Genomic DNA, 23,566 nt, shown 5'->3' with positions numbered 1-23,566 from the left:
CCTTCCAAATACTCCACTACTCACAGTTATGGCAGTCCCCTTATCATCAGTTTTTGATGCTGATATCCACAGCTCCTTCCACCCATCCTCCTAAAGCATAACCTGGCAGACCCAGGTCACCCTCCTGCTTGCTTTTCTCTGAAGCTCCCGTGAAGTCCAGAACCTGAACATGATGCCCCAGATGTGAACTAACCAGGACAGAGTACAGGAGAGCCAGGCTCCTCCCAGCCAGGATGCTCAGTGTCTCAACACAGCCTGAGATAATACTCTGCCTGCCTCGCAATACTCTAAGTCATACTGAGCCTACAGCCCATGAACACATACACACCCCACCAAATCTGGGTCCAAAAGTCCTCCAGTCACAAACCAGCCAAATTCTGCCTCAGCACCTCCTTCACCTTCCTCTCTTCTGTATACTTGACAGTGCAGGCAAAGGGAGCCAGGCCTGCACTTTCCCACCTCCACCTCTTAAAACCCTACCTATGGGGGGGGGGGGGGGCAGCTAGGTGGCACAGTGGATAAAGCACCGGCCTTGGATTCAGGACGACCTGAGTTCAAATCCGGCCTCAGACACTTGACACTTACTCGCTGTGTGACCCTGGGCAAGTCACTTACCCCCCAACTGCCCTGCAAAAAAACAAAAACAAAAACAAAAAAACCCCTACCTATCCTTCAAGACCCAGATCAAAAATCACCATCTCCATCTTTGAAACTCCCAAGAAGAATTTGCCTGTATACTATGGACTGCGATTCTGAGAGCCTGTCTTGAGTCCCTATTAAAAATACTCTAAGTATACTCAGAGCATGGAGAGTGTCTTCTTTATCTATTTCCTTCAGCACGTGGGACAGTGATTTGTACACATTAGAGACCCAACGAATGACAACTCTCTGAGACTAGAAGCTGTAGCACTTTGGGGGACAGCCCTGGTAAAGGGAGTGATACACCAGTGAAGTCAAAGGCATGGAAGACCCAAAAAAAGTCTGCTACAGTGAACGAAGGTCAAAGAATCACAGATTTAGAGCTGAGACCCAGCGAGGTAAAGAGTCCTGCCCAGGGTCACAAGGCTAAGGGGAAGAACCAGAATTTAGATCTCTCCTAACTGCGTATCCAGCCAGGCACATGTGCACTCCATCACTCAGGATTGCCACATCTTCACCTGTGCAACAAAGGGCACACAGAGTCCTGTCACTGGCTCAGAAAAATAACTCATGAGGTGGTCAGAATGGCCAGAAAGGAGGAGCGCTTGGTCACCAGAAAGGTCGGCTTATTTAAGACTGGGAAATGAAACTGTCAAGGCTACAGAGAGATTACAAGAGCCAGCTTGCATCTGAACAATATGACTTCTAGGTAAATACCTTCATCAACATTCCTTGGGCACTAATTCAAGTCAGTTCCACAAAATTCTGTTAAAATGACAACCATATGCCAAGCCCTGTGGTAGGTGCTGGAGATTCAAGGACAAAAATCCCTGCCCCAATCTTGCCTGGCCTTCTCAGGTGACAGATGAGTCAAACCACCACTACTACCTCAACTACTGTCCTCCCCTTAGACTTCCAAAGAACTGCCCTTAGAACCCTGAGACCAAGAGCCCCAGGCAGGGCAGCACCTCCCAACCAATAGTCCTGATTCCAGCTTAGCCCCTACCACCCTCATCCAAGGAAGCCACCCCTGGGCGATGTGACCTCATAGCTGCTTCCTGTAGGTGCTGCTTCCCAGCAGCCACAGCCACCGAGGACCCCCAAAACAAAGCACTTGCCACCAAAGTCCTCGGCACTGTCAAATGGCTCCATGTCAGAAACAGATATGGCCTTTCTGATGGAAATGCCTTGAAAAAGAGGCATGTGGGACCATCACTGCTGTGGCTGCACCCTAAGAACCCCAGGACCTTCCATCCAACTTGCAGCTGAACCCTCCTCTATGGGTTGTTTCCCTCCAGGTGAGAAGGGAGCTCCCGGAGAGCAGGGACTGTTTCTTCTCTGGTATCTGTACCCCCAGTGCTCAGGGTGGAACACCAAGCAAGCATTGCATCCATGCCTTTTCATTCCTTCCTTAATCCCTCTTTGGGAAGGTCAGCTCTCAGCCAGTCTCTATTCATGAAACACTGCCAGGGCGGGGCCCCTGGCCTCAGAATCCCTCCAGTCCTAACCGGCTCAGCTGAAGCTCTTCCCTTGACTTTTCTCCTCCCCCCAATAACCTAAGACTTATTTTTAAATCTATTTTCTATCTCCTTCTATGTGCTGACACGGGTCCCCCTTAGAACATCAGTTTCCTGAGGGCAGGGGCAGTCTGGGCATCTGTGCTGATGTTCACAGGTACACGTGTCAGCCGAACCAGGGACTGAAGAGCTGGAAGGAACTTTAAGGATCGGTTTGTCCAATCTCCTTATTGTACAGATGAAGAAACTGGGACCCACGGAAAAAGCAGGAACCAGCATCAGTGAAGAGTTTCCAGACCACCCAAAGCCCAGCTCCTTGGCCTGTGGCTCATTCATTCATTCATTCATTCCACCGACAGTTCTGAGCCCCTCCGGGCGGGGACTGTGATACCATCACCAGACCCAAGTGCCCATGTCTGACTGAATCATCTCATTTGCCAAGCTGGTGGCAGAGTTACACACTAGAGGTCAGCTCTCTGTCCCCTCATCCTGTAAGCTCTCTCTTGATATTTTCTATCACTAATTTTAAAAATAATAATAAACATTTTCATTTAAAGGTTCGAGTTCCAAATTTTATCCTTCCTTCCCTCCCTTCCCTGGCTCCCCCAGGAAGTACGCAATCAGATATAGGTTATCCATGTTCTGTCACTAATTGGAGCTCAGCAGAAGACAAGTACAGCCTAAGATTGTTGTCGGGGCTTCATTCTCGCAAGAAATTGATTGGATTCAGTGAGATCAGCATTTATCAAGCATCAAGAGTGTTCCAGGCACTGCAGCGACAAAGACAAGAAGGAAAACCAGTCGCTGCCTCGAGAAGCTTACATTCTACTGGAGAATACAACATGTGAACTGCTAAATAATACAAATATACTAATATGATAATAATACTAATACACTGTATACTAATATAATATAATATAATAATACTAATATACTAATATAATACAATCTGAGAAGGAAGAGCACAGAATGGGAAAAGACTTCCTGAAGGAAGAGGTACTGAGCTGAGCCTTGAAGGAAAAGACTATATTTCAGGCCCAGGGATCAGCCTGGGCAGTGGTGGGCAGGCGGGCAGGCAGGCAGGAGGAAGAATGCCAATTTGAGAGATCAGCAAGCAGACCAGATTGGATAGATGGACTGGAATGGAAAAGGCATGAAGAGGAGTGATGTGTCCAAAGAGATTTAGCGTAAAAATAAGTCTGGAAATGTGGGCCCATAGGGTTAGAGCTGGAACTCAAGGGTCATCTAGTTCAACCTTCTCAGTTTATAGATGAAGAAACCAAGGTAGGCTTATCCAAGAGGCAGCCAGGAGGTGTTGCAGTGCACAGAAGACTGGGCCTGAAGTCAGAAAGACTTGAATTCAAATCTAACTTTAGTCACTTCTAAGCTGTGTGACCCTGGACAAGTCACTTAACCTCTATCTGCCAGTTTCCTCGACTATAAAATGGGGATGAAAATAACTCTATCTCCCAGGATTGTGGTAAGGATCAAATGAGATCATATTACAGGGCCTGGCACAGGGTAGGCACTTAATAAAGGCTTGTTTCCTTCCCCTGAAAGGGGCAGAACCAGTGTTCAAATCTCAACTGACTGGGGCAGCTAGGTGGCTCAGTGGATAGAGCATCGGCCCTGGAGTCAGGAGTACCTGAGTTCAAATCTGGCCTCAGACACTTAACACTTACTAGCTGTGTGACCCTGGGCAAGTCACTTAACCTCAATTGCCTCACGAAAAAAAAAAAATTAAAAAAACAAATCTCAACTGACTGACCTTCCACTACACCTCACTGGAGAGAGATTATGAAGGGTTTAAATGCCAAATACAAAAAGGTTTGTGTTTTTTTTTTCTTTTTTATCTCAGAGGCTTAAGGAAGCCATTGTAGATCCTTGAACAGGGAAGTGACAGCTATGTGCTACAGGAGCATTTTTCTGGCAGCTACATGAAAAACCAGTTAGAAAAGGAAGCATGTGTAAGCCCCTAGGAGGGGCTACACCAGGTCAGACCAGGGGTTTCAGTGGGGTTTTTGATGTGCCATGGATCCTCCGCATTAGCCCTCAATCTGGTGTAATACATGGACCCTTCTTGGGCAATAGGATTAAAAAGGAAAGCAACTATGTTGAAATTCATTTGCCAAAACATGTTTTTTAAGTGCACAGACCCCAGATTAAGAACCACTGCTCTGGGGGGCAGCTAGGTAGTGCAGTGGTTAAAGCTCCAGTCCGGGATTCAGGAGGACCTGAGTTCAAATCTGGCCTCAAACATGACACTTACTAGCTGTGTGACCCTGGGCAAGTCACTTAACCCTCATTGCCCTGCAAAACTTTAAAAAAAAAAAAAAAGAACCACTGCTCTGGATGAAACCACAGGCACTTCTAGAAAAGACACAGATAGGATAACCAACTCTTTTCCATTTGCCCTCATGGACTGAAGACTCAATGCGGCTTCCCAGAGTGGCCAACAGAACACTTCTTGTGGTATGGACAGGTCCCTGGGTTCTCATAGGTTATGTCAGTAGAGGAGTGATCTCTAGTAGGTCTTACCACAAGCTAAAAAGGTTTCAAGGACAAGTCTAATGGACTTAATATCTGCTGCTATGAACTAGCTTGCCAAAATTTGGAGAGGCTCAGCACCAAAAGGCTAGCCATCAGATGCTGAATTTTTTAGCCTCTGCAAACCTTAAAGACAATTTACAAAGGTCTACATCAGGGGTTCTTGACCTGGAGTTCATGAACTTGTATGTAAAGAAAAAAAATACATACTTATTTCAATATAATTGGTTTCCTATGTGTTTTATCTTGTGTATTTAAAAGCATGACTGATTAGGGTCCACTACCAAATGGGTCCAACACAAAAAAAGTTTCCAGGAGAAGTTCCCACACTGATGACATATTATTGATTCATTCATTCATACATACAACCAATATGTATTTACTGAGAACCCACTATGTGCAGGACAGAACCCCAAAACAGAATTCAGAAAAAGAAGAAACATCTATAAACTGGATGGGTTAAATCAGAAAAGTTTTTTTTTCCTGATTCATCTTCTTAAAAAAATACTTACTTGTAGGCGTCGTATGTTGTCAATTGCAAGAACTATCACTTCATCCTCCCGGAATACAACATCTACTTCCTGCTTTAACATAATAGCAGAATTCTTACACACTTTCCTTGTCTCCCAGAGCTGGTTAAAATAAAAAAAAAGTGAATTAATTAATAGAAAAATAAATGAATGAGTAACGACATATAAGTTAGCAAATAAGTAAATAAATGAGGAATGCAAAGGAAGGGAAAGAAGGGAGAGGGGGAAGAGAGAGAGGAAGAAAGAGAAAAAGGGAGAATGAAGGAAGGAAGGAAGGGAAGGAGGGAGGAATGGAATGGAAAGGAAGAGAAAGAAAGAAAGAAAAAGAAAGAAAGAAAGAAAGAAAGAAAGAAGGGAGGGAGGGAGGGAAGGAAGGAAGGAAGGAAGGAAGGAAGGAAGGAAGGAAGGAAGGAAGGAAGGAAGGAAGGAAGGAAGGAAGGAAGGGAGAGAAAGAGAGAGAAAGTGGCGCAGTGGTTAAAGCACCGGCCTTGGATTCAGGAAGACCTGAGTTCAAATCCAGCCTCAGACACTTGACACTTACTAGCTGTGTGACCCTGGGCAAGTCACTTAACCCCCATTGCCTAAAAAAAAAAAAGAAAGAAAGAAAGAAAGAGAGAGAAAGAAAGAAAGAAGCATTTCAAAGCAGAGGTAAACCCAGGTCTGTCTTCTATATGGAGAAGCTCTATAAAGGATATCACTGGAGAAATGTAGAACCGGAAAAGGAGATGGAGTGATCAGGTGGTGAACAAGGAGAAGTGAGGCATGGCCCATGTGCCTGGTATCCAGGCAAAGCCAAGAAAGGGGAAGCATGCTGCATTAACTAGTTCTCAAGGATTTATGAAAGGAAATAGACCAGTAGTACAGGATGAAAAGATGGAAATAGGCTGAGATCTGAACCTGTGAAAGAGCTACCCACATCATGAAGGACAGAGGTTACAGCGCCATAAGATATAGACTATGTCTTCTACAGTCATGTAATAAGAAATACTTGGTCTTTGATTATGGTACAAACAAGGCTTTTGAAATGTTTTCTGAGGGGCAGCTAGGTGGTGCAGTAAATAAAGCACCAGCCCTGGATTCAGGAGTACCTGAGTTCAAATCCGGCCTCAGACACTTGACACTTACTAGCTGTGTGACCCTGGGCAAGTCACTTAACCCCCCATAGCCCCGAAAAAAAAGGAAAAAAAAAAAAGAACTGTTTACTGAGAAATAGGTCAACCCATCAACTCCACGTCTGTAAACATCAAGATGTTACCGTTTGAAAATAATCAAATGGCAGGGGGCAGCTAGGTGGTGCAGTAGATAAAGCACTGGCCCTGGATTCAGGAGGATCTGAGTTCAAATCTGACCTCAGGCACTTGACACTTACTAGCTGTGTGACCCTGGGTAAGTCACTTAACCCTCATTGCCCTGACAAAAAACAAAAGAAAAAGAAAATAATCAAATGGAACCATAGAAGTCTGACTTAAACTCCAGAACTAGCTCTCACAAGCTCTAGAAAGTCCAAGGGTGAACTAATGATGATGGTTAGTAATAATAGCGTTTATCTAGTGCCTTACTCTGTGCCAGGCACTGTGCTAAGCACTTTACAAATCTGATCTCATTTGAAAAACTGCTACATCCTTTGAGGGGAATATATCCCATGTCACTCCTAAACCTTGCCAAAAATCTCAAAATCTTCAGAACTGGGGCAAGCAAATGGATCTGGTATGTAATTTTCAAGGTCCAAGTAATCACTCTGTTGTCTGCCTACCCCTGCATCACATGCCACAAGTTTCTTGGTCTGTAGGAAATGGAGGTCTCACAAATCTAGAAAAGAAAACCCGAGGTGACTCACCCTGATTGTCTGATCATCAGAAGATGTCAAAAATGAAGATCCATCGGGAGAAAACGCCACACAGTGGACCCAACTCAGGTGTCCTCGGCAGTCTGCTACTTTTGACCCTGTATCTGTATTCCATAACTACAAGGCAAAGAAATACAGGCAAAGATGAAGAACACAGCATGGGCCAGTCGAGAACACAAGGAAGGAGCCCCTGCTGCCCCTATAATCTCCAGTGGTAGCAGAGATGAAGAACACAGCATGGGCCAGTCGAGAACACAAGGAAGGAGCCCCTGCTGCCCCTATAATCTCCAGTGGTAGCAGAGATGCAGCCTGGGGACAGACATTTCCCACGCCATTCAGGCCTGTTCTCAGCATCTGCTTCCAACTCCCTGGCACACTGGCCCACATGCCCCTATAAATTCATCACCAGCCTCATAGAATACCCTGCATGCCAGAGCTCCGACCATTAGAATCTGAATAATAGTCATGCTTCAGGGTTTCAGAACATGTATGGATTGAAGAGGAAAAAAAGGAGGGCTTTTTCCCTGGTCTTCACTCTGTGAGCTCTGCAGGACTCAGAGTACACATTTTTTCCCTGTTCTGCCGGTCTGAGTCAACATGATGATGAGGATTATAACTGAGAAGAACAGAGCTGGCAGTGATATAGCACTTTAAGGTTTATAAAACACTTTACAACTATCTCATTTGATCCTCAAAACAACTCTGGGAGGTAGGCACTATTATTATTATCCCCACTGTACTAATGAGGAAACTGAGGCAGAGGCCAAGTGACAGTATTACTAAGGGTCACGGAGCTAGCAAGTGTCAGAAGCAGGATCTGCACTCACATCTTCCTCACTCTGTGCCCAATACTCTCTGCACACCACCACCTGGCTATCTTAAAGTGGCAGAATTCAGCTCATAATTCAAAGAGCTCCTTTCAAACAGTGTTTATGCTTCTTTTGGTCTGTCTTGTAACCCAGCAGGCCAGGGAGTGCCTTAACTTCCTACAAGATCCATCCAGGGGAATCAGGAAAGGAGAGTGCTGACAGCCAGGTCAGGGAGCTGGAGAGGAGTTGGGGCACTGCTACCTGCTGTGTCCAAATTCCAGCCATTCCAGCCACGGTGTGACCTGGGGGGGGGGCGCCAGTCGGGCCCACAGTATGGGCCTAAAAGGCATTTACATTTTACTGAGAGAAACAATATGTAAAAATGCCCAGTGCATAGCAAGCACTTAAATGCTCTACCTGCCCCTCCCCATCTAACAGCCCCGCCATCGACCTCCCTGTCCATCCACCGTCCATTCGTCCGTGTATAAGGGACAAGCACTGAAGATGTGACTTCCCAGGGGGCCGTCCAAACTCCCTGACAAGCCTCAGGGAGGCAGGTGCAGCAGCTTGGAGATGGATGCCAGGGCGGTCTCAGGGATGACCAGGATGGCCCCCATCTTGGCAGGGCTTTCAGCCTGACACACTTTCCCCATCACAACCCTGGGAGGGTGTCGCCTAAGCAGCCTCGTGCCCATTTCCCAGATGTGCTGCTGACTCCACCCACTTCACCACCACAGCTCAGCAGCCTGCTCGCTCTGGAGCACCATCCCTGAGCTCCTTATGGGGCCTGGATTTTAGGGATAGGTCCAAGCTGGAAGTGCCAGGGTTTCCTAGGCCTCATCTCCTCCCTCTCGGCAGTTTACATCTGAGTGTCCTTTCTCTGTTCCTCCACAGGAGAAATCACTGGCTGAAGAAGAGCTTCCATCCAGCTTAGGTCACTGAGAAGGGCTAAGCATGGCTGAAGCTTTCAGGGAAGGCTCCATGCTGGTCTGTGACCTGCCCAAGGCCATGAACAAAGTCAGAAAGTGGCAGCAATTGGGCACAATTTGCCAGGAAGTTCTACTTAGAGTCAGGAAGTTTGAAGAGTTTGAATCTGGCCTCAGACATTTACTAGTTGTGGGTCGCTGGGCACACAGAGTCGCTTCCCCTGAGCCTCAGTTTCCCTATGTGTAAAACGAAAAGAACATCACCTACTGTCCAAAGCATGGTGGCCTCTGGCTGCCCAAAGCTAAGCGTGCTCGCTGTCAAGTGCCGACTGTTGTACTGTGAGCTGTGTAAAAAGCAGTTCCCTAGAGCAGGGTCAGGGTCAGGCTTCATGGACCCAAGGTCCTCTCAATGGCCTGGAGGCAGGCCCTAACCTGGGGACCTCACCTTCTCCACCAGAGACCCCAAATGGGGTCCCGAAGAATCAGACACAAGCTAAAGGACTGAACAACAACAAACGTATGACCACATACGCCTTAAAGTGCTTTAGAAATGTGTGCTCTTGCGGTTAAATGGGAAACGTTATTTATAGCTGCTCTTTTTGTGGGGGCAAAAAATTGAAAATTCAGGGGATGCCCATCAATTGTGGAAAGGCTACATAAGTGGAATATGAATGTAATGAAATACTATTGTACTGTAAGAAATGATAAGCAGATGGATTTCAGAAAAACCTGGAAAGACTTACATGAATTGATGCTGAGTGAAATGAGCAGAACCAGAGAGTATTGTACACAGCATCGACAACACTGTGTGATGATCAAGTGTGATGGACCTGGCTCTTCTCAGCAATGCAATGATCCAAGACAATGCCAAAAGACAGGGTGGAAAATGTTCTCTACATTCAGAAAAAGAACTATGGAGTCTAAATGCAGACCAAAGCATGCTATTTCATTTTTGTTGTTGCTTCTTTGTTATTGTTTCTTTTTTATTTTTTCTTCTGTTTTTTTTTCCTTTTTTCTGATTAATGTGGAAATATGTTTAACATGATTGTAATGTATAACCTATATCAAATTGCTTAATGATTTCAGGAGAGGGGAGGGAAAGAAGGGTGGAAGAAAAATTTGGAAATCAAAAAAAATCTTTACATATAACTGAGAAAAATTGAAATAATAAATTATTTTTAAAAATAAATGGGGGGCAGCCAGGTGGCGCAGTGGATAAAGCACTGGCCCTGGATCCAGGAGGACCCGAGTTCAAATGTGGCCTCAGACACTTGACACTTACTAGCTGTGTGATCTTGGGCCAGTCACTTAATCCTCATTACCCTACCAAAAAATAAATAAATAAATAAATGGGAAATTTTGCCTGGTTTCCCAAGCCTTAAATACTCTAGTAACTGGAATTTCTTCACTTCAAATTTCCACTCAATCACAGGAGGCCCTAATTCAGGAATTGGGGAAGGGGGGGCCAGGGGCAAAGGGAAAGTACAGTCATTTCTATCAATAAAATATTCTTTTTTAAAACAAAGAGGAAAAAATTCAAATGTTCTGAAGAGGCCATAAATAGCATAGTCTTGCTGCTCCGTTGTTTAAACGAATATGCACTTTTTAAAAACAAATTTTAAAATTGTTGATAATCCAATGGGCTTTTGTCAGTCCTCTTTTTTGACCTCTCTCATAGCAAGCTTTTAAAAGACACCTGATCATGATTCCCTATAGAACTCTCCTTTTTTGTCTGTTACATTCCTGTGTCATCCTGATGTGTGCTGTAATATTTGCATTTGCAGATGATTGGTTGGGGCAACAGAAAAAAGAAAAAATGTACACTGAAAAACAAAGATGAAAGAAAGGAATGGGAAGCTCAGTGGGACCAGCCTTGCTGAGCTGTCTCTGGGCTTTGACATCAACAAGAAATCCGTTCTCATTTCAAGAAACGAGCAGAGCTGTTCCGCAGAAAGGTCTGGCCTCAAGGCAGCTTGGGCTCACAACCCTGCCGGCATTGTTCCAGGAGCAGTCCTCAGGAGAGCACAAAGCCCCGAAGCAGACTCCAAGGCCCCCTCCCATGGACAGAGAGGAGCAAAGCCTCTGCCCTCCCCCATGCCAGTTCTCTGTCTGCCTGCCCTCCTCAACCACTGGGAAAAGGGGAATGGGCCTCAGGGGTCTTCAGCTCCCTCCTTAAAACATTGACCTGGTCATGCATATTTTTTTTAATTTTGTGTGTGTGTGTGTGAGGCAATTGGGGTTAAGTGACTTGCCCAGGGTCACACAGCTAGTAAGTGTTAAGTGTCTGAGGCCACATTTGAACTCAGGTCCTCCTGACTCCAGGGCCTGTGCTCTATCCACTGCGCCACCTAGCTGCCCCCTGGTCATGCATTATTAATCAAAACTACACTTTGTTCTATGGAGAGGAGCCAGCAGAGCCTCTCTCCCATAAGGTTGGAGTTCAAGTTTTTAGTCTTCCTTGAAGTAACCCAACAGGCCTTGCATTTATAATTAACAACAACAACAGCAATAATAAGCTACCACCACCAGTCTTTGGCTGTGGACAAAAACCAATCTCTGCACTTCCTCTCAAACACATGGAGGGTCACTAACAACTTAGACCCCTCTTCTATGGTCAACACCAGTCTGTGAAGAGCCTGCTATGTGCTGGCTAATGGACTACATCCAGGGGACACAGAAAGAAAAGGGGGAAATGGTCCCCAACCTCACGAAGTTTATATTCAACAAAAGGGCTTGGCAGTCTTTGGTGAGGGGAGGAGAGGACCCCTCGTTCCCCTTACGTACAGGGAAAATGAAAAGTGTCTGAAAGACAGATTTGCTTCCAGGTGCAACACGGCTGCAAGTTTCCATAACTGATTTTGGCCCTTCAGTTCCCACAAGGCCCTTCATATTCTCCTCCAAAGGGGTGGGAAGGGATTCTCAGTCAGGGATCAAACCTTCCCATCCAAAGGCAGCATAGGTACAGTATATAAAGTGCTAGGCCTGAAGTCAGAAGGACTTGGATTCGAATCTCACCTCAGAGTGACCCTGGGCAAGTCACTTAACTTCTCTTGGACTCAATTTTCTTATCTAAAAAGTGAGAGATGAGGACTCAATGACCTCTCGGGTCCCATCCAGCTCTAAAACTATGATTCTCTAGTCCAACCACCCTGAGGGGAGAGGGGCAAACAAATTCAATGGATTCAGCAACTCACCTCCACGCAGTAGTGGGAAAGAGCTACCACAGCAAGATGACTCTTGGGAAAGAAATCACAGTACCGGATGGTGCTGCTGTGACCAGTGTGGATTTCTCCTACCAGGCTCCCGCTGTGGACATCAAAAACCTGCAAATAAATGGCAAAGCAAGATTCATAAAGAGGAAGTGGCTATGTTCAAGCAAAAGCCAACATATAACATTCCTTATGAATATAAAGCGCAGGTGATGAATAGATTTAAGGGAACAGATCTAGTAGATAAAGTGCCTGAAGAACAATCGTCAGAGGTTCACAATATTGTACAGGAGGCAGCAACAAAAAAAGACAAAAAAAGAAGCACAAAAAGCAAAGTGGCCGTCTGGTGAGGCTGTACAAGAAGCTGAGGAAAGAAGGAAAGAGAAAGGAGAAAGGAAGAGCTACACCCAACTCAATGCAGAATTCCAGAGCATAACAAGGAGAAAGGAGGCTTTCTTAAATGAGCAATGCAAAGAAGTAGAAGAAAACAAGAGAATGAGAAAGACAAGAGATCTCCCCAAGAAAACTAGCTATCAAGGGAATGTTTCACGCAAAAATGGGGATAATAAAAGACAAAATGAGAGGGACTTACCAGAAGCATAAAAGATTGAGAAGGGGTGGTAAGAGAATGCATCAGAATTATACAGGAAAGACCTTAATTCACTGATAGCCACGGCGCTGTGGTTACTGACCTAGAGCTAGACACCCTAGAGAATGAAGTCAAGAGAGGCATTGCTAACAATAAGGCTAGTGGAGGTGATGGAATTCCAGCTGTTTAAACTCCTAAAAGATGATGCTGTTAAAGTGCTGCACTCGATATGCCAACAAATTTGGAAAACCTGACAGTGACCACTGAACTGGAAAAGGTAGTTGACATCCCAATGCTAAAGAAGGGTAATGCCAAACAATGTTCAAATGATCAAACAATTGCACTCATTTCACACACCAGCAAGGTTATGTTTAAGATTCTGAAAACTAGGCTTCAGCAATATGTGACCAGATGACCAGAAGAGCAGGCTGGTTTTCCAAGAGGCAGAGGAACTAGAGACCAAATTGCCAATATTTTCTGTATAATGGTAAAAGCAAGGGAGTTTCAAAAAAACATCTGCTTCACTGACTCCACTAAAGTCTGTGACTGTATGGATGACAACAAAATGTGGCATGTCCTCAAAGAGGCATGAGTACCAAATCATCTCACTTGTCTCCTGAAGAACCTATATGTGGGTCAAGAATCAACATTTAGAACTGAACATGGAACAACTGATTAGTTTAAGATTGGAAAAGGAGTATGATGAGGCTGTTCACTGTCACGTTATCTTATATGCAGAGTACATCATGCAAAATCCCAGGCTGGATGAATCAAAACTGGGAATTAAGGTTGTCAGGAGAAATATCAACAATCTCAGATACATGGATGATGCCACTCTGATGGCAGAAAGTGAAGATTAATTAAGAAGCCTCGTGATGAGGGTGAAAGAGGAGAGTGTAAAAGCGGGCTTGAAGCTTAACATCCAAAAAACTCAGATCTTGGCAACTGGTCCCATCATTTCCTGACAAACAGATGCAGAAGAAATGGAATTGGTGTCAGATTTTACACTCTTGGGCTCAAAGATCACTGTAGATGGTGACTGTAGCTATGAAATTAAGACACTTGTTCCTTGGAAGTAAAGCTATGGCAAATCTGGACAGCATACTAAAAAGTAGAGACATCACCTTCCTGACAAAGATTTGTATAGTCAAAGCTGTGGCTTTTCCAGTAGCAACAAATGGCTGTGAGGGCTGGACTAGAAGGAAAGCTGAGAGCCACAGAACCGACGCTTTCAAATTCTGGTGCTAGAGAAGAATTTGGAGAGTTGTTTGGAGAGCAAGGAGATCCGATCAGTCAATACTTAAAGAAATTCATTCAGGCCATTCACTATAAGGTCAAAGCTCAAGTTCAAATACTTTGGCCACATAATGAAAAGATCGAACTTACTGGAGAAGACTCTGACATTGAAGGCAAAAGGAAAAGGGAACAGCAGAGGATGATATAGATGGTATTGTGGAACCAACGAACCTGGACGGACAGGACATGAACTTGGACAGACTTGGAGAGAGAGTGGGGCGCTGAAAGCCCTGGCATGCTATGGTCCACGGCATCATGAAGAGTCAGAGAAAACGGAATGACTGAACATTTATCCTGCCGGTAGCTAGCTTTGTCTATATTTGTCTGCACGGTGTGCCTCCATTAGATTTTAAGCTCCTTAGATTTTCAAGCACTGTCTTTTGCCTTTTTGGGGATTCCCCAGTACTTAGCACAGTGACTGGATAGCACATTTTGTTGTTGTTAAGTCATTTTCAGTCACGTCTGACTCTCATGACCCCATCTGAGGTTTTTTGGCAGAGAGATGGGAGGGCACATAGCAGGTGATTAATAAATGATGACTGATTGCCTGACTGGTTGAAACAGTCCCTAACCTCAAGAAGCTTCTATGGTATTGGGGAAACACCACATACACAGAAAAAGAAATCCAAACAATACGCAAAGCCATTCCCAAGTCATTTCTGGAGCCCAGGCCACTAGTATCTGGAGAGATCAGGACAGGCTTCCTGTAGGGGGCTGGACTGGAGCTGAGCTTTGCAGGCATCTAGGGAGTCTATGAAGTATTTTAACAATGGCTGAACCACCTCTGAGCAATTGCACAGTCCTTTCAATACTCCTAAACTACTCTTTGCTACAAAAGTCCATTTCTTTAACATGCCCATGCTCTCTGTGATATTATATGACTTCAAAGCGTAAAGTGTGGATTTTGAAAAATTTAAATCATGAGTCACTTAAAGGGTGAAAGATACATGGTGAACTCCAAGCAGTTTGTGGCATGAAGTCTCCCCCAGAAGTGGTGAAGAAGACATCATCTAACCACAGTAATGTAAAGGGGAACTCTATCAAAAGAATTGAAAACTCCAAACAATAAGGTAACTGTGACTTCAAGTGAAGCCTGTTTCCTACCTCTTGACCAGAGGTGGGGGGCTGCAGGTGCAGAATGAAGTATACGTTCTCAAACATGGCCAAGGTTCCTGTCTTGCTTCACTGTAGCTCTTTGTTTTGAGAGAAAATTCTTTTGTAAGTAAACAGTGCCTGGAAGGCACCTGTGATGCTTTTCAAAAAGAACATCAAACATTTTTCACAAGGGAGAGAAAGAAGACAAAATCCCATCCAGGACACAAATGACCAGAAAAGCGGGTAGGCTGGCCATGGAGTGTGAAGGAGGAACCCACAAAGAGGCAGTCCACTAGCACTTCTGAGATATTCAAAGAACCTCTAGGGAGTCAAACGGCCCTTCCACCCTTCCTAAGGGATTTACAGAGAGCTCCTGACAAAAATCAAAGAGGATGAGAATGTTAGGAGTGACTACAATCCACACTGGTGGAGAGTGTGATCCCTGGTCATTAGTGAGAGTCTACTACTTGCTGATTTATTCCAAAAACAGAAAGTGTTGCAGTGAATGAAGACCTCTGCAATAATGCCAAGCAAAAACTTGCAAAAAAAGCAATTAATTCAACCATATTTAGTTTGTTGCTAAAGCAATGACTTCATTATGATCAAGACATTTCCCCAAGGGAACACTAAAAGCAAACTATTTTTCACTTATTCAGGCTTGCTTTAACTGTCTAAGAAGTTCTAAACCACTGAATATATTCTTTCAAGACCTTTTTTTAAAAAGCAGTAAGAATACTCTCTACCAATTTTCACCTGATGGCAATTTAGGACTGAACTGCAATCCTCAGAGGGAAAGAAATTCAGGCCTATATTGGTAAATGTGGGAGCCACAACATTACTATATTCCTGAGCATCCTGGTTATTTATTTATCCCTGCAAAAAGGAGGGAGGCAGTGAATGGTATCCTTGAGTTAGGAGCCCTGTCCCTGCAAAAAAAACAGACAATGCCATAAAGAGGCTGCCTTAAGGATCATGGGAGTTGAGCTATTTTCAGGAATAGGTGATTCCTGAAAATGACCTGAAAATAAGAATAGCTGGTGAGAGGTGAACAGTTGCAGCTGTCCCCATTACTTGGGCAGTGAGGGGAAAGGCTCAACATTAAAAGCAGGATGACAGCTCAGAGGGTCATTGGAAAAGGAGACAAGCAGAGGAATGAGGAATAAAGGAAGGAAAGGCCAAACAGACAAGAGAAAATGAGAGTTCCCATGGTGCTGAGGGCAAGTCTAGCAAGGGATCTGAAAATTAAGGCTAATTTTCTTTCATTTATTCAATAGCTTTAATTTAACAGTGTAAAGAATTAAAAGAAAAATGAGACAAGGACTTCAGAAGCAGAGAAAACAGTTTGTGCTCAATAATAGATGGTATTTCTATGACACCTGAAGGTCTGCAAAGCTCTTTGCCTATAGATTTCATTTGATGCTCACAACCACCTGTGAGACAACTACCACAGGCACTATTATCCCCATTTTGCAAATGAGGAAACTGAGGATGAGAGAAGTGTTGTGCTCAGAATCACACAGATGTTCTGCATTTATTGTTTAACATTGACTTTTTTTTTGCAAATTGCTTGTACACACACACACGCACACACACACACGCACACACACACACACACACACACACGATCCTCCCTACATTCTCCTCAGAAGATCTATTTGTCTAGAGGCCCTGCTCCATCTACATTTGTGCTGTTACACATCTGTATCAATGAATCACCTTGCTGTATACAGCTGTGTACATGGCTCCATGACACAGTTTTCATGACACAGGTTCAGAGGGTCCCCTGTCTAAAACTGGAAGGGACCCAAGGGGCCAGCAAGTCCAGTTCCCTGGTTTTACAGAGGAAGAAGCCAGTGCCCTAAGGAGTCACAGGACCCAGGATCAAAAATCAAAAACACAGAGCTAAAAGAAGGGGCAGCTAGATGGCGCAGTGGTAAAACACCAGCCCTGGATTCAGGAGTACCTGAGTTCAAATCCGGCCTCAGACACTTGACACTTAACTAGCTGTGTGACCCTGGGCAAGTCACTTAACCCTCATGGTCCTACAAAAAAAAAAAAAAACCCAAAAACAAAGCTAGAAGAAACCTGAGGTCATCTAGTCAAAAGCCCTTATTTTACATTTCTATCAATCATTTTATGAGACACATTCAATTGAGTGTAAGACCTGTCTTCAGGAACATGTGAGTTCAAATCTGACCTCAGACACTTCTCAGTCATGTGTGACCCTGGGCAAGTCACTGAATCTTTTTTTTTTTTTTAGTGAGGCAATTGGGGTTAAGTGACTTGCCCAGGGTCACACAGCTAGTACCTGTTAAGTGTCTGAGGCCAGATTTGAACTCAGGTACTCCTGACTCCAGGGCCGGTGCTCTATCCACTGTGCCACCTAGCTGCCCCTAAGTCACTGAATCTTGATTTGCCTCAGTGTGTTCAACTGTAAAATGGGATACTAACAATCCCTAACTCCCAGGGTTGTTTTAAGGATATGGTGAGACAACATCTGTAAAGCCCTCAGCACAATACCTGGCACACGGTGGCTACTTAATAAATGCTTGGTTTTACTTTCATAACTATTACAGAGACAGTGTCACCCAGTGGACAGAAAAGCAGACCCCAATCCTGATTCTGAGTCTGCCGCTTCCCAGGCTCACGGTTCCAGTCAGGAGCCAGGATGCCTCTGGGTGGAGCCTTGGGGAAGCCTTGCAATGAACCTGTTTCCACCTGTGGAAAATTAACACCACCTGCCCTTCCTCTTGCACAGGTTAGTTGCAGCAAATAAGGTCATGGCTATGAAAGTTCTTTGAACATTAAAAATGCTACCTCTCCTTAACTTTGCTGTGTCCAAGAATCTCTATACCATACATACTTTGGAATAAAGAAAAGCCACCCCATCTACCTTTCAACAACAAAAGGGACAACATTCCCACTGATCACTTTACACATCCGTACATACCAAGAGCCTATTGGCAGCAGCTGCCATCACTCGAGCCCCATCGCTGGACCAGGAACAACATTTCACCATCACATCCACGTCTTCCTGAAGCCCGTCAGAATTCACAAAGTGTTGTCTCACATCGATGCTGCTCCATTCATTGGCTGAACTCACGTCCCAAAGCTTCCATTTTAAAAAGGCACAAATTAAATCACTAACAGCTAAACCTCCCACACCCATCATCCCTAAGCAATTGTTTTCTAAGTGAAGCACTGCTTTTTTGTTAGATTTTTCATCTGAGACTTCATTTTCTTTGCAACTATGCCCAAAAGGTTATAAAACTGTGCATACCCTCTGACCCACATGATGGAGAATGCTCTCCACAGCCATAAAAAGATCTATGGAGTCTGAATGTGTATGGAAGCTGACTAGTCTCACTTTTTAGAGGACATCCATACAGAGAAGCCCCGTGGCAGCGTTTGGTGAAGCCTGCAGGCCCTTTCCCAGAACAACATTTTTAAAGGCATAAAATAACACACATGGGATGACACAAAGGAAATCAACTGTACTGAAGCAAAGTTATCAGAATATTAAAAAAAACAAGTTTAGAGACTCCAGGTGAAAACCTCTGATCTAATCCAACTGAATCATTTTATAAAGGATGAACCTAAGTCCAGAAAAGCAGACTGGCTCAGGAACAGCTTAATAATGAAGGTTGTGCTCGAGCCACAGGATACGGGCCAACAGCCTTGTCTTGGAAAGAGAGGGAAGGTGAGTGGATACCAGATGGACGGGAGGACAGATGGACAGAAGGACAGAGAGCTTGACACAGCAAGCATCTGTTAAGAGCTTAAGCTATGTGCAAGGCACTGCGATAAGGGCACACAAATCTAGGCAAGAAAACAGTGCCTGCCCTCGAGAAGCTTACATTTCTAAAGAAGCAGAAAAGACATGGCAGGGGCTGCCAAGTGGGGCTGGAACAGGGAGAAGGTGCCTGAGCCAAGACAAGGCTCTTGTCAAGGAGGCGGAGAGGCCCAGAGTCAAGCCTAGAATGCTACAATATGGCTGGCACCTCACTACCCAGAGAATGGGCCTGAGGGCAGAGACATGTGAAGAGCGGGCAGAGGAAGGAGAGGAAGAACAGAAATCTGGAGACGGGCTGAGCCGGGAGTACCTCAAGAAGCAAACGAGGCACTGCCCGCCCTCCAAAGAAGTTTACATTCTAGTGGGGGCAAACTGCTCATGGAGAGGAGCTGGAGGGGAGGCAGAAGAATGACAGAGAAATCGTTTTCCTGCAGCCAGGGATCCACGGCTCAGGATGGAGCAGGACCTGAAACCAGCCTCTCTACAGGGAGGCAAGAAGTCAGGGTGGGTTCAGGGGCAGGAAATAAAAGGAAGGCAGGCAGGCCCAACAGCAACAGGGTGTCTGGCTGAGGCCCCCAGCTGGACGTCCTGCCAGAATCCATCCAGACAGGCAGAGAGTGGCTATGAGGGACTGTTTACGAGGTCAGAGAAGATGATTCCAGACTCTAAGAGAACAGGGAAGAGGCAGAAGGGGCCACTACAGAGGAGCGCTGTAAGCTTTAAGGGGCACATAAACGTGTGCTCTAATCATCTCTTATTTTCACTCCCACAGCCAGGCCTCAGACAAAGGCAATGGAGCTAGGACATGAAGCAGGACCACGGGCACTCAGGGAGGACGTGACCAAGAGCAGGCCCAGCAGTGAGGCTGAGCTGCCCACCCCCCAGGCAAGCAAGACCGCCACCCAAGGAAGTGTCTGTCGGGGACGTGGTGAGCCTTCGAGGCCAGGTGAAGGAGGAATCCTATGGATCCTCAGCATTCCCTTTGGTACGTCCCACAAGCCTCCCTCATCTGGGCTTCTTAAAACCCTTTACCACTTCCTGCAAGGCTCAGCTCCGATGCTTGCTTCTCTGGGAAGCCCTCTCGGGCTCCCCAGGGAGGACTCTCTCCAGCCCCACAGGCTCTCACATTGGCGGTCAGTTCACAGACGTAAGCCCCAGAGGGCAGGGAGTGCTATGTCTCTGTCTGCGTATCACCACCGCCTGGCATAGGGCCCTGCATGAAGCTGAGCTTTAATAGATGCCTGCTGAATTGCACTGAATTAAACAGGTAAAGCATGTGATGGAGATGGTTCTGGAGAGAAATTGTTCTAGCAGCTCTGAGACCTGGAAAGAATAAAGATCATTTTAAGAAGTTGTCCTCGGGCATTAAAGCCTAGGCTTAGATACTCAGGAAAAGGAAAGACTACTTTATGATGGCTGGGTCTGAGGCCCGAGGGACAGAAAAGAGTGTAAAACTAAGCTAAGAACATAAACCCACATTCACCAGGCCTAGACTCAGAGAGTGAACGGACTGGCAGGACCTGCTCCGCTAATGCCAGGTCACAGGGTCATGAGACCTTGGATCTGGAGCCAGGAAGAACTTCAAAGGCCAGAGGAAATGGAGACCCAGAGGGACTGGCTGCAATGATGCATCAGTGCAGGGCATCAGTGGAAGTAGAAAAGTCAATAACTCTAAGAATTCCTTGAGTTAATGCATCTTTGTTATTGTTGGACCAGGTCTCCCAACATGGAAACTTCCTCTGTGAATGCAGGGAGGCACCTGCCCAGTAGCACACAGCCAGGATATGTCGATGGCAGCACTCAAATTCAGGCCTTCATGACTCTAATGCCAGCCTCCTACGCACTGTGCCATGCTACCTTTAGAGGTCCCTTCAAGATCCAATCCCATACAATTAAAAATGTATCAGAAAATCATGCACTTTAATATCTCCTTCTGCTGGGGAACCTAAAGTCCACATGCTTCAAGAACAAGGCTATAAACTATTCCCAGGAGTCTGTTATGACATAGATAAGTTGACCATGCTCCTGAGAAAAGGCTGATAGAAAATAGATTACTGGCTTCCGTTTTTAAATCGAAGCACTTTCCAATAAATCAAAATATATCCAATGAAACTGTCATCTATTTCAGGCACATACAAAAGCACACCTTCAACGTTCCATCCGCTGAGCAGCTGGCCAAATATTTATCGTCCGGTGAGAATCGGCAGTGGTTCACAGAATTTGTGTGATTAAACAGGGTGTTCCGACACTCCTTCTTATTCAGATCCCAGAGCTATAAGGAAAACAGAAACAAGAACAACAAGGTTCACCAGTGGTCATCCAGCCCCTACCGGAAGTCTTCCAGTGATGGAGAGCCCACCAGCTCCTGTAGCAGCACATTCCACTGCCAGACAGGTCGAACTGCTAGGGACCTTCTCCTTTCCACCCAGACTAAATCAGCTGCTTTCATTCTTCTTAGGCTAAGGGAAGATATCTAATTTGTAGCATTCCAGAGGTGCCATGAACTAGTGAATACTAGCATTAGGACAGCACTTAGATGAGAATCTAGGGGACACTGGGGAACAATGAGATTTACCTAGTCCATTAGTCTGAGCACTAAATAACTGGCTCGACAGTTACTGCCTACTTTAACTAACTAGTTTAGAACACTTAGGGTTTTGTTTCTGAGCTTGGCATTCAAATGGAAGGTGCATCTCAGCAATAGGAATTACCCACAGATGTTTTTAAAAGGCAATCTAGAGCAAAAGCTGTTATTTAACTCCAAGAACGGATGTTTCTGGCACTCCTCAATACAAATCTTCAGTCTAGTAACTTAACTGATTAACGGCTGTAGCACACTGTGGAAGAAAACTCATAAGGGTTTTAACTTTTTTGTTTTTTGTTTTTTTGGGGGGTTTTTTCGGTAAGGCAATTGGGGTTAAGTGACTTGCCCAGGGTCACACAGCTAGTAAGTGTTAAGTGTCTGAGGATGGATTTGAACTCAGGTACTCCTGACTCCAGGGCCGGTGCTTTATCCACTGCGCCACCTAGCTGCCCCTGGGTTTTAACTTTTAAAAAAAGGGGGGTGGGGGGGTGGGGTTTAACTTGTCACTCTGGGACCTGGAGATAAATTGAAAGGAATGTATCCAGTCTTTCAAAGTCCCTTGGAGACTTAATTCCTATGTCTTTCTCAGCATTCTCACATAAGTATGAAACATCTTTCTTTCAATGATTACAAATTATAAGACTTTACCAAACATTGACATGTACTGTGATATAGTGGTAAGGGCACTGGACTTGGAGTCAAAAAGACCTGAGTTCAGGGGCAGCTACGTGGCGCAGTGAATAGAGCACCGGCCCTGGAGTCAGGAGTACCTGAGTTCAAATCTGGCCTCAGACACTTAACACATACTAGCTGTGTGACCCTGGGCAAGTCACTTAACCCCAATTGCCTCACTTAAAAAAAAAAAAGAAGAAGAAGAAGAAGACCTGAGTTCAAATCCCACCTTAGACACTCACTATGCTGAGGGAGCCTGGGGCAAGCCCTTAACCTCTGTCTGCCTCAGCTTCTTCATCTGTAAAATAAGAGGGCTAGACTCCAAAGTCCCTTCCACCTCTAAATTTAGGATCCTGTGTTCAAATATAAGGAAATTAAGCTATACTAATAAATGTACTCAAAGAATTATCTCGACAGTCACACTTACTTTGAGGAGGAAGTCACTGGATCCAGTGGCTAAGAGAAGGTGGTGCTGCATATTGGTAAAGTGACAGCAGTTGACCTGCTCCGTGTGCTCATCATAGGTGTGTACCAGCTCTCCAGTCCATGAATTCCAAATCTAAACAGGATGAAAAAAAAGTTGAGGCAGCAAATTGACTTCTTTCTGTGCCACTCAGAGACTGGTGACAACCCAATATTCTGAAAGAAAAGGCAGAGGACCAGAACAATCCTGGATTCATGCTGTGGGTATGGCTGACACTGTGAGGGGCACAAGCATCGGTCTGCTTAGAGAGAAAAAGAGGCAAAGAAGGAAACAGCCGACCCAGTAGTGTCTTTTCTGACATGATTACAAATGTCCTGAAAACCCTGATTAATAAACAAACAAGCGGGGGCAGCTAGGTGGCACAGTGGATAGAGCACCGACCCTGGAGTCAGGAGTACCTGGGTTCAAATCCGGCCTCAGACACTTAACACTTTACTAGCTGTGTGACCCTGGGCAAGTCACTTAACTCCAATTGCCTCACTAAAAAAAAAATAAAATAAACAAACATGCATTTGCTAAGTGCTTATATATACTGAGCCTTGGAAATGAAAGGAGAAAACAAAGAGGCTTCTAACTTCAAGGAGACAATAGATGGATATAATCTATGTATATATACCATCAGGCCATATAGAGAGGAGGAAATGGGGACAAGTTGGGGAGAGAAAGAGCGATGGAGAAAGAGGCAAGATATATACAGAACAAATGGAAGAGAACCTCAGAGAACTTAGTATCTGGGAGGGAAGGAGATGCAGCTTATAGAAGGTGGGGTTTCAGCCAATAATTTATTAATATAAGTTAAAAAGTTCTGGATTTCACATCAAAGGACCTCGGGTCCAATCCTCATTTTGCCTCTCACTACTTCTGAGCCCCTCCGTATGTCACTTAAACCTCTCTGACCTTGGTTGCTGCATTTTTAAGATTCAGGCAAAAGAGTAAGAGATCTCTTACTTGCTTTTAATCATCTATTTTCATTATGTGATGACAATGATGTAATAATAGTAATAAGTTACCATTTTTGTAGCATGCTAAT

At 45.0% G+C, this 23,566-nt stretch overlaps 1 protein-coding gene across 4 annotated transcripts in view; it reads right to left on the bottom strand.

Annotated features, from left to right (window-relative positions):
* APAF1 (apoptotic peptidase activating factor 1) overlaps positions 1–23,566 on the bottom strand; it is a 100,059-nt gene that overhangs the window by 32,046 nt on the left and 44,447 nt on the right. For all 4 annotated transcript variants that reach the window (XM_043969192.1, XM_043969190.1, XM_043969191.1 and 1 more), the window contains 6 exons: positions 22,480–22,611; positions 20,943–21,068; positions 17,954–18,115; positions 12,009–12,137; positions 7,071–7,196; positions 5,216–5,335 (listed from right to left, as the gene is read on the bottom strand). In XM_043969192.1, the coding sequence (XP_043825127.1) occupies positions 5,216–5,335; positions 7,071–7,196; positions 12,009–12,137; positions 17,954–18,115; positions 20,943–21,068; positions 22,480–22,611 (795 nt within the window). The remainder of the gene's footprint in view (positions 1–5,215; positions 5,336–7,070; positions 7,197–12,008; positions 12,138–17,953; positions 18,116–20,942; positions 21,069–22,479; positions 22,612–23,566) is intronic.

The sequence above is a fragment of the Dromiciops gliroides genome, chromosome 5, assembly GCF_019393635.1.
Source record: "Dromiciops gliroides isolate mDroGli1 chromosome 5, mDroGli1.pri, whole genome shotgun sequence".
Classification (NCBI taxonomy): domain Eukaryota; kingdom Metazoa; phylum Chordata; class Mammalia; order Microbiotheria; family Microbiotheriidae; genus Dromiciops; species Dromiciops gliroides.
The sequence above is the reverse complement of the archived record's forward strand: the minus strand, read 5'-3'. Positions and strand labels throughout refer to the sequence as shown.